At 40.2% G+C, this 12,538-nt stretch overlaps 1 protein-coding gene across 8 annotated transcripts in view; it reads right to left on the reverse strand.

Annotated features, from left to right (window-relative positions):
- Positions 1-2,383: 2,383 nt before the first annotated feature.
- fat3a (FAT atypical cadherin 3a) overlaps positions 2,384-12,538 on the reverse strand; it is a 173,107-nt gene continuing 162,952 nt past the window's right edge. For 5 of the 8 annotated variants that reach the window (XM_037268356.1, XM_037268359.1, XM_037268357.1 and 2 more), the window contains 5 exons: positions 10,240-10,952; positions 9,643-9,756; positions 8,142-8,201; positions 7,096-7,131; positions 2,384-4,835 (listed from right to left, as the gene is read on the reverse strand). In XM_037268356.1, coding sequence (XP_037124251.1) covers positions 4,204-4,835; positions 7,096-7,131; positions 8,142-8,201; positions 9,643-9,756; positions 10,240-10,952 — 1,555 coding nt within the window. In that variant the 3' untranslated portion in view covers positions 2,384-4,203. The remainder of the gene's footprint in view (positions 4,836-7,095; positions 7,132-8,141; positions 8,202-9,642; positions 9,757-10,239; positions 10,953-12,538) is intronic. The other 3 variants (XM_037268362.1, XM_037268361.1, XM_037268358.1) reach the window with 2 other exon arrangements.

Below are 12,538 nucleotides of genomic sequence, written 5' to 3' on the forward strand. Positions count from 1 at the left end.
ATCAATTGATGAATTTGTTGATCCATACTGGTTGTACACAGTGCTCTGCCAAAATGTTTCAGTACGTTTTAGTACGACTAGTAAATTACAAGTTCGCATCGCTTCCCAACATTACGGCAACTGTAGTCAGGGGGCGTCACCGAATAGCTGTTGTACCCGCGAGGCTATTTCATGTCAAAATAGGCTGCTCCGTTAATGTTTCGAGTAAATTTACGGATTGATATGGAAGGGAAACATAGGTAAGCAGTACCAATGCGTTAGATCGAACTTTAGTCAGTTCCGATCATTTTATAGGAGATCGTTTGAGAAACGCGATTGTTTACACTTTGCTGAGGCTCATGGGAGATTGCGAGCTGAGGTTCGTGGGACTTTGCGGATGGCTAATGCTATAACGATAGCTGCTATACGTACCAGGCTATTTCATGTCAAAATAGGCTGCTCTGTTAATGTTTCGAGTAAATCTACGGATCAATATGGAAGGGAAACATAGGTAAGTAGTACCAATGCGTTAGATCGAACTTTAGTCAGTTCCGATCATTTTATAGGAGATCGTTTGAGAAACGCGATTGTTTACACTTTGCTGAGGCTCATGGGAGATTGCGAGCTGAGGCTCGTGGGACTTTGCGGATGGCTAATGCTATAACGATAGCTGCTATACGTACCAGGCTATTTCATGTGAAAATAGGCTGCTCTGTTAATGTTTCGAGTAAATCTACGGATCGATATGGAAGGGAAACATAGGTAAGTAGAACCAATGCGTGAGATCGAACTTTAGTCAGTTCCGATCATTTTATAGGAGATCGTTTGAGAAACGCGATTGTTTACACTTTGCTGAGGCTCATGGGAGATTGCGAGCTGAGGCTCGTGGGACTTTGCGGATGGCTAATGCTATAACGATAGCTGCTATACGTACCAGGCTATTTCATGTGAAAATAGGCTGCTCTGTTAATGTTTCGAGTAAATCTACGGATCGATATGGAAGGGAAACATAGGTAAGTAGTACCAATGCGTTAGATCGAACTTTAGTCAGTTCCGATCATTTTATAGGAGATCGTTTGAGAAACGCGATTGTTTACACTTTGCTGAGGCTCATGGGAGATTGCGAGCTGAGGCTCGTGGGACTTTGCGGATGGCTAATGCTATAACGATAGCTGCTATACGTACCAGGCTATTTCACGTGAAAATAGGCTGCTCTGTTAATGTTTCGAGTAAATCTACGGATCGATATGGAAGGGAAACATAGGTAAGTAGTACCAATGCGTTAGATCGAACTTTAGTCAGTTCCGATCATTTTATAGGAGATCGTTTGAGAAACGCGATTGTTTACACTTTGCTGAGGCTCATGGGAGATTGCGAGCTGAGGCTCGTGGGACTTTGCGGATGGCTAATGCTATAACGATAGCTGCTATACGTACCAGGCTATTTCACGTGAAAATAGGCTGCTCTGTTAATGTTTCGAGTAAATCTTCGGATCGATATGGAAGGGAAACATAGGTGAGTAGTACCAATGCGTTAGATCGAACTTTAGTCAGTTCCGATCATTTTATAGGAGATCGTTTGAGAAACGCGATTGTTTACAGAGGGCTCGTTGGTTATTGGCTAGTGGATGCATACCGCAACCCTCGTCAACCTCAGTTTGATGCAGTATAGCTTCTATTTTATGCGCCTTATAATCCGGTGCGCCTTATATATGGACAAAGTTTTAAAATGGGCCGTTCATTGAAGGTGCGCCTTATAATCCGGTGCGCCTTTTAGGGCGGAAAATACGGTAATTAAGAAACCCTTCATATTAAAGATTTTCATTGATATATGAAGTCGGGTATGATCTACATTGCAATGTCATTTTATGGGCCAGTTTCGTCTGAGGTGTCTCAACAAACTTGTTTTTCCTATCGGAATTCAATGAGGTGAACTCTAAGTATCATACAATGTGATGGTCAAAACTTTGTCGAATGCATTTGCAAGTTCTAAAGCAAAGGAGTAATGCTTCAAATATCATGAACTGAGAATGGAGCCAACAGAAGCAAATTTTGCAGTCTGAAACTGGATCCCAAACAATCCAAAGACCCCAAACCTTTGTAGAAACCGCCCCAAAACTGTTATGAATTAATATTCTCAGAATTAAAAGCAGATAATATCATGAGCAAGAACCTTTTTATTTTTTTTGCACTGAATACAAAATAAGGAATACAGTAATCATTTTGTACAGTTTCTGTAGATAACGTACAGTATTTTGACAGTGAAAAACTAATTACAAATTAAATTCAGTCAAAATCAGATTTCAAATCACTGAAATGGATAAGTTTTTTATCTGTTACATTGTGTGGATTGAACACTATTCATCTGTATTCATTGATGTGGAATGAATTCAATCCAAGTCTGATTGTGAAGAAATCAAAACAACGATATTTAATTGAATGCCTCTTTCTCCACATTCTCATAAAAAAAAAGTTACAATCCATACCTATAAAATCTGCATTATAACAACAGCTATGTACACTGTACAACAATTTGTTCACAAGCATAAATCTGTTACAAAAAAAAGCCTTAAGCTTAATTAGATCAGTCAATACCTGGATGGTGAAGATGCCAAGTGGCCGACAACTGAAATGCTCAAAGGAAGTCTCTAACTCGCTTAACTGAACTCTGTGGCAGCAATGATTCAAAACAGAATGTAGAAAGAGCCTGACAACAGTTTTCATTCACATTTTTAGTTTAGCAGTTGCACTGCCATTTTTTGCATGTTTAATTTAAGAATAAGAATGATATCAATACTGTGACTAAGGCGTAGGATTCACGAATGTGGCACAACATCTCATAAATATCTCAACAAAACAGCATCACATCACTTACGTATCATAAAGCAAACAATTTCATGAAACACAATTACTGAAGCTAAGTTTCCCTGTGGTTGCTAACATACATGGATCTTAAATTCACATTCTCACTCACGTTGCATATTAATTAATCTCTTTTAGTACCTTTTCATCAGTCTAAACAGTTTTTTTTTAATACTAGATGCTGTGCTTTTCCAGCAGTGCGTGAATAATTGCATTAGTAAATATTAAATGTCAATCTGACTTGCATTCACTGAATAGAATAAACGAACCTATTGTAAGTTTGCTCAAATATTATTGCCAAAAACTGTTGTTGTTGTAGAATTCTTCCTATTTATGCTATTTATGATTAGCTAAAAACAAAACAAAAGAATGCAAGCATTTCTATTGGTTTATTATCCTCCTTTGTCCGTCAGCAGTATTACATGACCATTACTCAGACCATTTGCACAGATTTAATATTGTGGGTTGCTTTTGGAGGCAGCGCGGTGGTCGGCTGGTTAGCACATCGGCCTCACAGTGATGGATGGATTGTATTGTTGGAACACATCCCTACAAAAGAATTACTTACTGTTGAAAAAGAAGATAACTAAACAACACCAAAAGTACTGTGTGGTCTTTATACGTAAAGCTACACTCAAATGTTACTGTTCATAAATGATGACACTGTGCTTCAGAAGAGAATCTCGATGTGTGAGTCCCGAATAACAGAACTTAACTGAAAGTATGTACGTATATTAGCAACAACAGCAGCCCTTAGCTTTCATACAATACTAGTCATGGTTTCGGGGGCACATTCCACATGAAATAAAATACATGTCTCTTAGAAAAAGCATTTTTTCCCTCACACCTGATTACAAGTCAGGTTATTTTATCATACAAAGTCTGTACAAGCACTTTAAATTGTGCAATAAAGAAAATCAGGAAGGCAGTATTAGGGGAGGATGTCTGTGTTTCTAGAAAGAAGTACTCCTTTGGCATCTGTTAGTCAGCAGGAAATCAAACAATCATTTCACTTACATTATTGTCCTTTCTGTTTTCTACATTTCCTCATAATATTTCTAAACATGAATCACTTGTGAATTAATCTTTCTCAACATTCTCTATCCAATTATTCTGACATTACATATGACTTCCTGTGGAATTACAAAGGGCACTTCTGTAAATCAAAAAAAGGAATGACTTTTTTAACGTGTGATTCAATGCAGAAATACTATGGATGATGCTTTAACAATGTTATCATCGTTTTCATATTTTCATTGTTGTATTAATCGATCAATGGAAGTTCTTCAAAAGCATTTTCCTACCATACGGCGATGTTTCTGCACCACTGTGTTTTCTTGATGAGACGTCACTATACAATCAATCACACCTCTGTTTGTTGCTGCGACTCAGTGGTGATGGTGACCCCTCGACGCAGTTCGTCCATACTATCAAAATTGCTGCCATGTTCTGAGTCATCCAGCCCACATGGGGCCGACACGTCCGACGCTGATGATGCTCCAATTGACAGCCGCATATTTAGAGAGACAGAATCACCGTTGTCACCAGTTTTTGAGGCAACCCCGCTCACCGAAGTACTGACGTCCCCGTGTGCTGCCTCCCCCGTTGGAATCTGATGGGGGGGCAAGTATTGACTGGGGTGGAAATGAGGCCTGCCATGCTGATGTCCAGTGTCACCAGATCTCAAGGTGCTCTCCTTGGAAACTGGCAAGTTAGCAGGTAGGGCAGTATGGGGCTCTGCATAATCCTCTCCGACGGGCAACGGAGGAGGCAATTGGTCTCGGCTAAAGAATTCTTCTTCATGGGGAGGTGGGTAGTCGCTGTCAACGTCGAAACCCCCAAGGTAGTAGTCAGACTCTAATTCACGAGTGCTTCCTCCGAGTCGTGAAGCGGTGCCCACTGCAATGCCCCCGGGAGAAGCCTCGTAGCCTGGCACCTCTTCGATGTCTGACAGTTTGGTGCTTGGCATCCAGTCTGATGTGTCCCAGTGATATGCTGGAGAGTAGAAAAGGACACGGTTAGTGACAAGCTAGAATCTGAAGGTGAAGGATCATGGAATTAGTCAGCACTGCCAACACCCTCTTGTCCACAGTACAAAGCTCTGCAGTACACATGCCATTGATATGCATTCATTGTGTCACGCACAAGCAGTTGCGACAACAATACACAAAGGTGGTGAAGGTCAATTACATGACAAGCACTTAATAGAACACTGCTGTGGCATGCACACAATAAACCGTTGAGGGGCAAGATCACAGCATGCACAGGTTCATGGGAATTGCAGCACAAAAGCCATGTTAAAAACATCCACATGAAACATTTTGACATGTTAGAATAGCATGTAAAAAAATGGTAAAATATCCCCTTGAATGACGAGGCAGTCGTATAATCACACATTTGTTGACGCAAGGATGCCCTGTAAAATTATTGGCGTGCCTTAGGGAGTAGTTTGGAGGCTGAAGTAAAAATTCCAAAATACTGTGAATTATTATATTTATAAATCCACCTGAACTTATTCATAAGCTTAAAATTTTGAGTAAACTAAATATTTGCCATTTTAAATGACCATTCTTAATGACACAAAGATATTTAGAAAAAACAAAACATGTCCATTACTTTACCTTTTGAAAAAAAAAGGTGCAATTTGGTTTAACGATCGTACATCCATAATCTTATGTTCTAAATTCCTAGTTGATTTGAATATTCTACAAATAAACAAATTACTAGGATCCTAGAATGTAGCTTTCCTCAAAAACTGTCTGATAACGTCTGGGATATAGAATATTCGAAATGTAAAAAAAAATGAAGGTGACAAATTATTGTCATTAGCGCCTCGCCTATTTATTTATTATTTGTCATCAGCCTTGTCTTATTACCCCCAGATGCCCAGATACGCAAATGATGGTGCTCTTTTCAATGTCTTGATTGACAACCTCACACACAGACTCTTAAGTGAAGTCTGGCCTAAATGATACCTCTGGTTTTGAATACTAATGCTGACTCTTGAAAGAATCATTTTATACGGTGGCTTAATTTAAACATGCAGCACATTATGGTCCTCCTTGTCGCTTTTCCGGTAACACATTTTATTGGCAGCTCATCTGAAAGAATGATCAGTGTTATTTAAATTAGCAGAGTTCTGGAGTCCCGGTCTTGGAGTTCAAGAGAAAAGTTCTCAACAATTATGATGAAATGTTGGATTGAATAATATAATGTTATTATTGGACTGATGCAGTTGAACAATTGAGCAAATTGAATGAAAAAAAAATGGCAAACAAAAACAATAACATGCATCAAATCAGAATGCAAATTGCATCATGATTGAGAATGTGAACTTTTATGTCATTAAACACAATTACAATCACTGGTATGGAGGAACAACTCCAAACAACATGATAGTACTGTGGCTGTAGTACGGGTAAGTAAGGGGACAAGCAAGACGGGCGAAAGATAGAAAGAAGGATGACAAATGAGTGATTGTCCTCTGCTGCCAAGCCAACAAGCTGAGGGAAGCGGGGATAGAGCTCAGAAGAGTCATATGAATTTATCAATGACAAAAAGACCATCTGGGTATTTATAGATAAAAAGATACAAGGAGTAGACTCATGTTAAAAAGTCACTGCCTGGCTATGTGACGTGCAGGCGGTTAGCCAGTCAAATCTCCATATCATCTCATTTTGCTGTGAGCTCTTCAGCTTTGAGGGATAACGGTAGTTGGTTGGTTTCAAAACTGAGGATTAGAACTTTTGGGTGTTGAGGCACTTAATTGGTTCCACAACACAAAGGAGTGTGAAGCTGGAGGGCCTGGTCACATCAAAGTCACAGAATTGCATCCTCACTCCTTCTGTCTGTTTGGACGGTCGGACAATGATTAATGAAGCAATTGCCGAGTACAGTATTTGTACGTTAGTCAAATGGGAATGTTAGCCTGATGCTAGTCCTAGAGAAAAGGTCAGATGCTTGCAACAAACTTTATGGAAAGTAGGTCATCTTATCTTGCCCGAAACAAAATGTTGTCACGGTTGGATTGATAGCGTGCCCTTTTTAAAATATGAATCTGTTTCGTCAGTAGTCATCATTTGGCTAAGACATATCTACAGCTGAAGATGAAGTCTACTCCTTGCTGAGAGACAGAGTGAGGGTGAGAGACACAGGAGAGGAATACATCGGTAGATAAATAGAGAGAGCGAGAGAGAGAGAGAAAGAGAGACGCAGAAAGAGAGAGACAGAGAGATACAGTAGATAGATTTTTCACCTCTGTCGAAGGTTTGACTTTGGTCCATGACTGACACTGTCAGATGGAAGAATAACATATGAGAGATTTGAAACATTTGTATGTTTAAGTGACGAGATTTTTGCATGATACATTAAAGTCCGAGGCCACCATTAGCATTGCTTGATATGTTATGTTAACATACTAGGAAGGATCTCAGTTTGTTGTTTATGTCATGTAACATTAGCAAACCGTACAATTATTAAGCCTGCTGTTGCTTCTATTCTATTTTTATATTAAATTGTCTTTCAAGATGACATGTCTGTTCTTGGTGTTGGATTTTATCAAATAAATTTCCCCCAAAATGCGATTTATACTCCAGTGCGACTTGTATGTCTTTTACTTCTTTGTTACGCATTTTATGGCTGGTGAGACTTATAGTCCGAAAAATACGGTAATAAATTATAAATCTAGTGACTCATTTCAATGACCTATTACAAATTAACATAATATCAACCATATTTTCACACATGTCCATCATCTGAACTCACACACTGTCATAACCAGCTGAAGGGCCCCAATACTTTTAGATCCTATTAACACAAGAAAAATCACAGATTATGAGGCTCTAACTAGACTCTAAAGGCAACGTTCTTGGGCAGCGCACCTCATTCAGGAAGAATAAATCATATTTATGAATAAAAATCTGTAATACAATTTAAATCAAATTAATACATTTTGTCAGCATTTGGGAGCATGAAAGTACGCTTACTTGCAAATCTTACAGTCTCAAAGACGTTTGACGATTAAATGATTGTTTTTGCTGGACTTGAGTTGACAAAAATAAATCATAGTTCTGCTACTTCCCTAAGGCATACGTGTTGTGGAGAGGGGCGTGGTGGTGGGGTCAGAGCCACTATCTTTAATTTTAAAGGGACTTGTAATAGGCGTTCAAGCGATGAATGCTGTGCCGTATTTGTCCGTTCAAATTGTGCTTTCCTCAAACTCCAGTGTAAAGACAACACAAATTGGAGAAAGAAAGAGTCGAATAGTCAGAGGTGAGATGCAAAGTGGATGAGACATGGTACCTTCACTTTCGATTGTGTCGACAGCGTCATTGACCAGTCGAATGACGGTCACTATGGAGGCTTTTGGAAGGAAAAAGGAAGACAGTAATTCATGGTGATGGTTTAGGACATCCACTCAAAATCCTATCAGTTGCCATCCCTGTCTGAATAGAAGACTACCTTTTCAGCCTTTGACCTGAAGACTTCTCTCACATTTTTGCTTTTACTAATAAAAATTGAACAACCCTCCTAAACAAACATGCACAATGACTAAACACTTCAAATGAGAAATAAAGCCTCAGGGATCAAAGATAAAAAGAAAATGTAATGAGGAGTCTGGTGCAAAACAACACACCTGCAAAATTATATTGGCTTGAAATGTCAGAAATAATTGGTCAAAATGAATGCTTTTTAATTAATGGGCTATGAAGTTGACATTTCTGAATCACAACTATTCAGAGAATTGTGGCTCTCGATGAAGTGATGTCATGAAATCAAGGCAATACAATCAAACCAAGACACAAAGCCATCTGCAAAGCTCCAGATACAGGCTTCACTTCATACAATACACTGTGAAAGATTAAAAACCCTCATCTGCAGGAAGTACGGCTGGTTGTCGGAACAACTATAATGTGCTTCAGAAATGACTCAAAACGTTTGTTCAACCCCGTTGCAGGATGGTTCACTATATTCTTGTACTTGGTGTCACAAAATCAGTGTGAGAAGCAAAGAAAAAACATCCTGTAGATATTCTACAGTTGTAGAGGTTGCTTCATATTATATTAGCAGTAAGGACATTGTGGACATGTCATTTGACAGTTCGACAGGAATAACGACATTTTTTTACCATTATGGCTTGAGGCACCTCTAAGCATCAGTACACTTAATAAAGAAGGATCATCATTGTACAGTAAAATGAACCTAATGCTGCTCCTACTATTGCTTTTTAATCAATTTAGATGAATAGAAAATGAACAATTGCTAACTTCAACTGCTAATTTCGTCAATCAAAACAATACCACATTGTTTACAGGGTCAGAACCGTACGCTTGGTTTCTGCTGTAGAGGAATGATTTTGTTTATGACAAAGGCTGCACAAACCCATGCACTGAAAACTCATTCTGTGGCTGTGCACTTCATGAAGCAGGTTTTTTATGTGAGCTGCAGCTCCGCAAAAATAATGTATGAGACACAGTTGGCTGTGGAAATAACATAAGGGAAGCCAGCTTCTGGTTGGAGTAAATGTTTCCATTCCTCCTTCTCTTCTCATTGATGATTCACCCGTCTTGTACTGTCCCCATCCATTCTTTCATCCTTATTTTCCTCAAGGACATACTAGGGACATGAGGTCTTTGAATAGTGTTCTATTGTAAGCCAAACATTTCACCAATGTATGAAACCCATGGGGAAAGCATTTGTATTTGCATTTCAATGTAAAGACACAGTCCAGGTCTTAACAAGCAAAAGTATTTTAGAAGACCAACATTAACAGAGCTTGAAAAGGAGAGAGGGCGTATCTTACCATTGTCATCACAGGAGTCGGACTGAAACGAGCTCAGCGACTGGACCTCTGAATTACTGCCCTTGTTGCTCCCCGAGAGACAAGTTATTTCCTCGGCCATGTCAACCATCTTACCTGTAAAGAGAGGATACTTGCTCAATTAGAATACTCGGTATTTAATCATGTTCACATTTTGACATCACAACACCGTTTCGACACCGATTTGAGCAAAAGCACTTTGTCTTTTGAAGGCTTCAAGTGAGATAATGTCAGAGGGAAGTGGCCACTGAGCTTAGAATGTCATAGCAGAAAGAGAAAGACTGGAAGAATCAAAGAAAGGCATATTTTAGAACTGGGTGTCCTATTTTGTTAAGGAGTTGTGATTTTTTCCCCGCTCAGCTTCTTGTTAGAGAACAGCAAGTGCATAAAGAACTGAAACATTGAACAGCTGGATATGCATATTCAAGAGTTAAGAGAAAGTCAAATTAGGTACACGAGTAACTCTTATAAAGCATGTTCGTTCATTCTGAAATTTCACCAAACTTCGGTGTACATCATCTGTAGTCGGATTTGGATTTCAGATCACGTACACTCACAAACACCATCACCGTCACTCACCGTCATCACTGTCCCACGGGTTCTTTTGTATGGAATCACAGTCTGATCGACAAGGGGAAACTGGGGGTAGGTTTGGGGCCACGCTGCACACCACAACCCCCCTCCTGGTGGACCCGGACAAAATCCGTGGCGACTCTGGGTGAAAGGTGCTCATCTCTGTATGCTCCACTGTGCGCCCATCCACCATCTTTTCCAATGTTGCCCTTGGATCAGCCTGAAAACAAGGAGTGTATGCCATGGGCCTGACCGGGACCTGTGGAGGTCCCATCATCCCACCCGCTCCCACCGCGGTGGGCCCCAGTCCGGTCTCTGAATACAGATTGATGGGGTCTCCTGCTGTGCAATGCAGGGTCTTAAACTGAACACCATTGGCTTTGTTGAGAAGGGCTGCTGTGGCGGGGTCCTGGATCAGCGACAAGTTGTTTCGCGAGTAGCTCTTTTGGAAGACCTTCTTGCGGAAAGCGATGAAGAGGATGATGAGGGTGGTGATGACAAACAGCACCACGGCGATGCCAATCAACTCCTCCTTTCCGACTACTGCGTGCCCAGCTTGCATGTCCGGGACGACAACGGGCCGCAGGCTGCAACGCTGTCCCACAAAGCCCGCAGTGCAGTTACAGTAGAAGGAACCGTGCGTGTTGACACAGATCCCACCATTCTCACACTCGCCCTCGGGATTGCTGTGGTCACATTCGTTCACATCCTTCTCACAGCTGCAGGATGGAGGGTTGGAGGAAAGAGGGGAAGAAACTGGTATGAGTAGAATGTATGAATAACAAGGGCTGCACAAATGAGTTTATAAAATAATAAACTGTTTTTGAATCCTCATTTCTCATTGTCAAAGTATATTTATGGACCCGAGTGGAAGTTTGTGAAGATGCACAATCAGAGGCGTAGCCAAGCCGGGGCGAGCCGGGGCGGCGCCCCGGTTAGGACTCCCTGCGCCCCGGTTGAAAAAAAATCGAGCTTTTTCGATTCTTCATTTTCATGCCGTTTTTTTCTTTCGGTCTTGCGCGAATGTGCTTGCGCTATTCTATGTGCGCGATGTTATCCATTCACCGTTTGCCTCCCGGACCCGGATGTTGTTTTAGCGATCAATGAACGGCGTGGGTGATGTTCGATTTTTTTTCCTGTGGGCGTGCGCCCCTACTGGAAAAATCCCTGGCTACGCCTCTGTGCACAATCATCTCAAAGTTCCCACTTCTCAGTGGCCAAATTGACATCTGTAAGGGGAGATATTCTTGCAATTTCTTCTAAACGTATGATCACCCTGCACTGACTCCAGCGAGTTCCTTATACTTCCGCCATGTAGAACGCGTGCTGAATTTAAAGGAAACGGGGCACGGGGCATCAATTAGCCAGGGTTCAAGTTGGCTGTGTTTAGTCTCACAACGGCGCAAACGCCCATTTCTATGACTCAACCCATGCACACAGTTAGATTGCACTTTGGTTAGACTTGTGCTGGCCCCGAAAATCGGTCCCTTTATGCTTAAGTGAATTTAACAGTGCAATAACCACTAAAATTAACGGAACTGTTGACAAACATGATAATTAAAAAATATATAAATAAGGTTATTTTGTGAGCTTTTTTGTTAACTATAATAACCTTGGGTGTTACCAAGCAAATTGATTTTTTGGGGGGCCATCTTCAGTGAAGGCCAATATGAAATGGAGATTAAATTATATACATTGGCAGTATTTAGTGAAAGAAATGTGCTGCTGAAAAACAATTCCATCATGACTTTTACTACATGTTTTTCTCAAAGCAAACAAAAACTACGATTTTAAATAAGTGGAGGATCATCTCTGTTTCCATTTAATTTGCTTAGCTCCTATTCTTCCTGTGGGAAGTCAGAGACTATACGGAAATCAGACAGCGAGATTTGGGGGCTATTAAAATGGTGGACATAGAGGTATTTCTTCATTTAATGTTAAATGAGGTCAACATAGTTAAAAAGTGAATTACAGTACACTCAATGGTGGAGACACTCAAGACCAAGTTTTACTAAATCAGAGTAATCAAACAGACCAGGTTATACAACCAATAATAAACTAGATTAAAAGTCTGTTGGCAGCTTGTATTCCTCCAAACTAACTGACAAAAATATTATGAAATAATAGATGGAAAACGGTGTGATCAATAAATAGCTTGAGAAGCCGTCCCTGTCAAACACTGATCCATGATATACATTGTAATATTGCCCCCAAGTGGCCACAGAAAGAAAACATTTACTTTTTTTTTTTTTGTTAAATATGTGGAAATTAGTTTCTATATCCAAAATAAAATTGTGAGACATAT

This window comes from Syngnathus acus, chromosome 13 (genome assembly GCF_901709675.1).
Source record: "Syngnathus acus chromosome 13, fSynAcu1.2, whole genome shotgun sequence".
Lineage (NCBI taxonomy): Eukaryota > Metazoa > Chordata > Actinopteri > Syngnathiformes > Syngnathidae > Syngnathus > Syngnathus acus.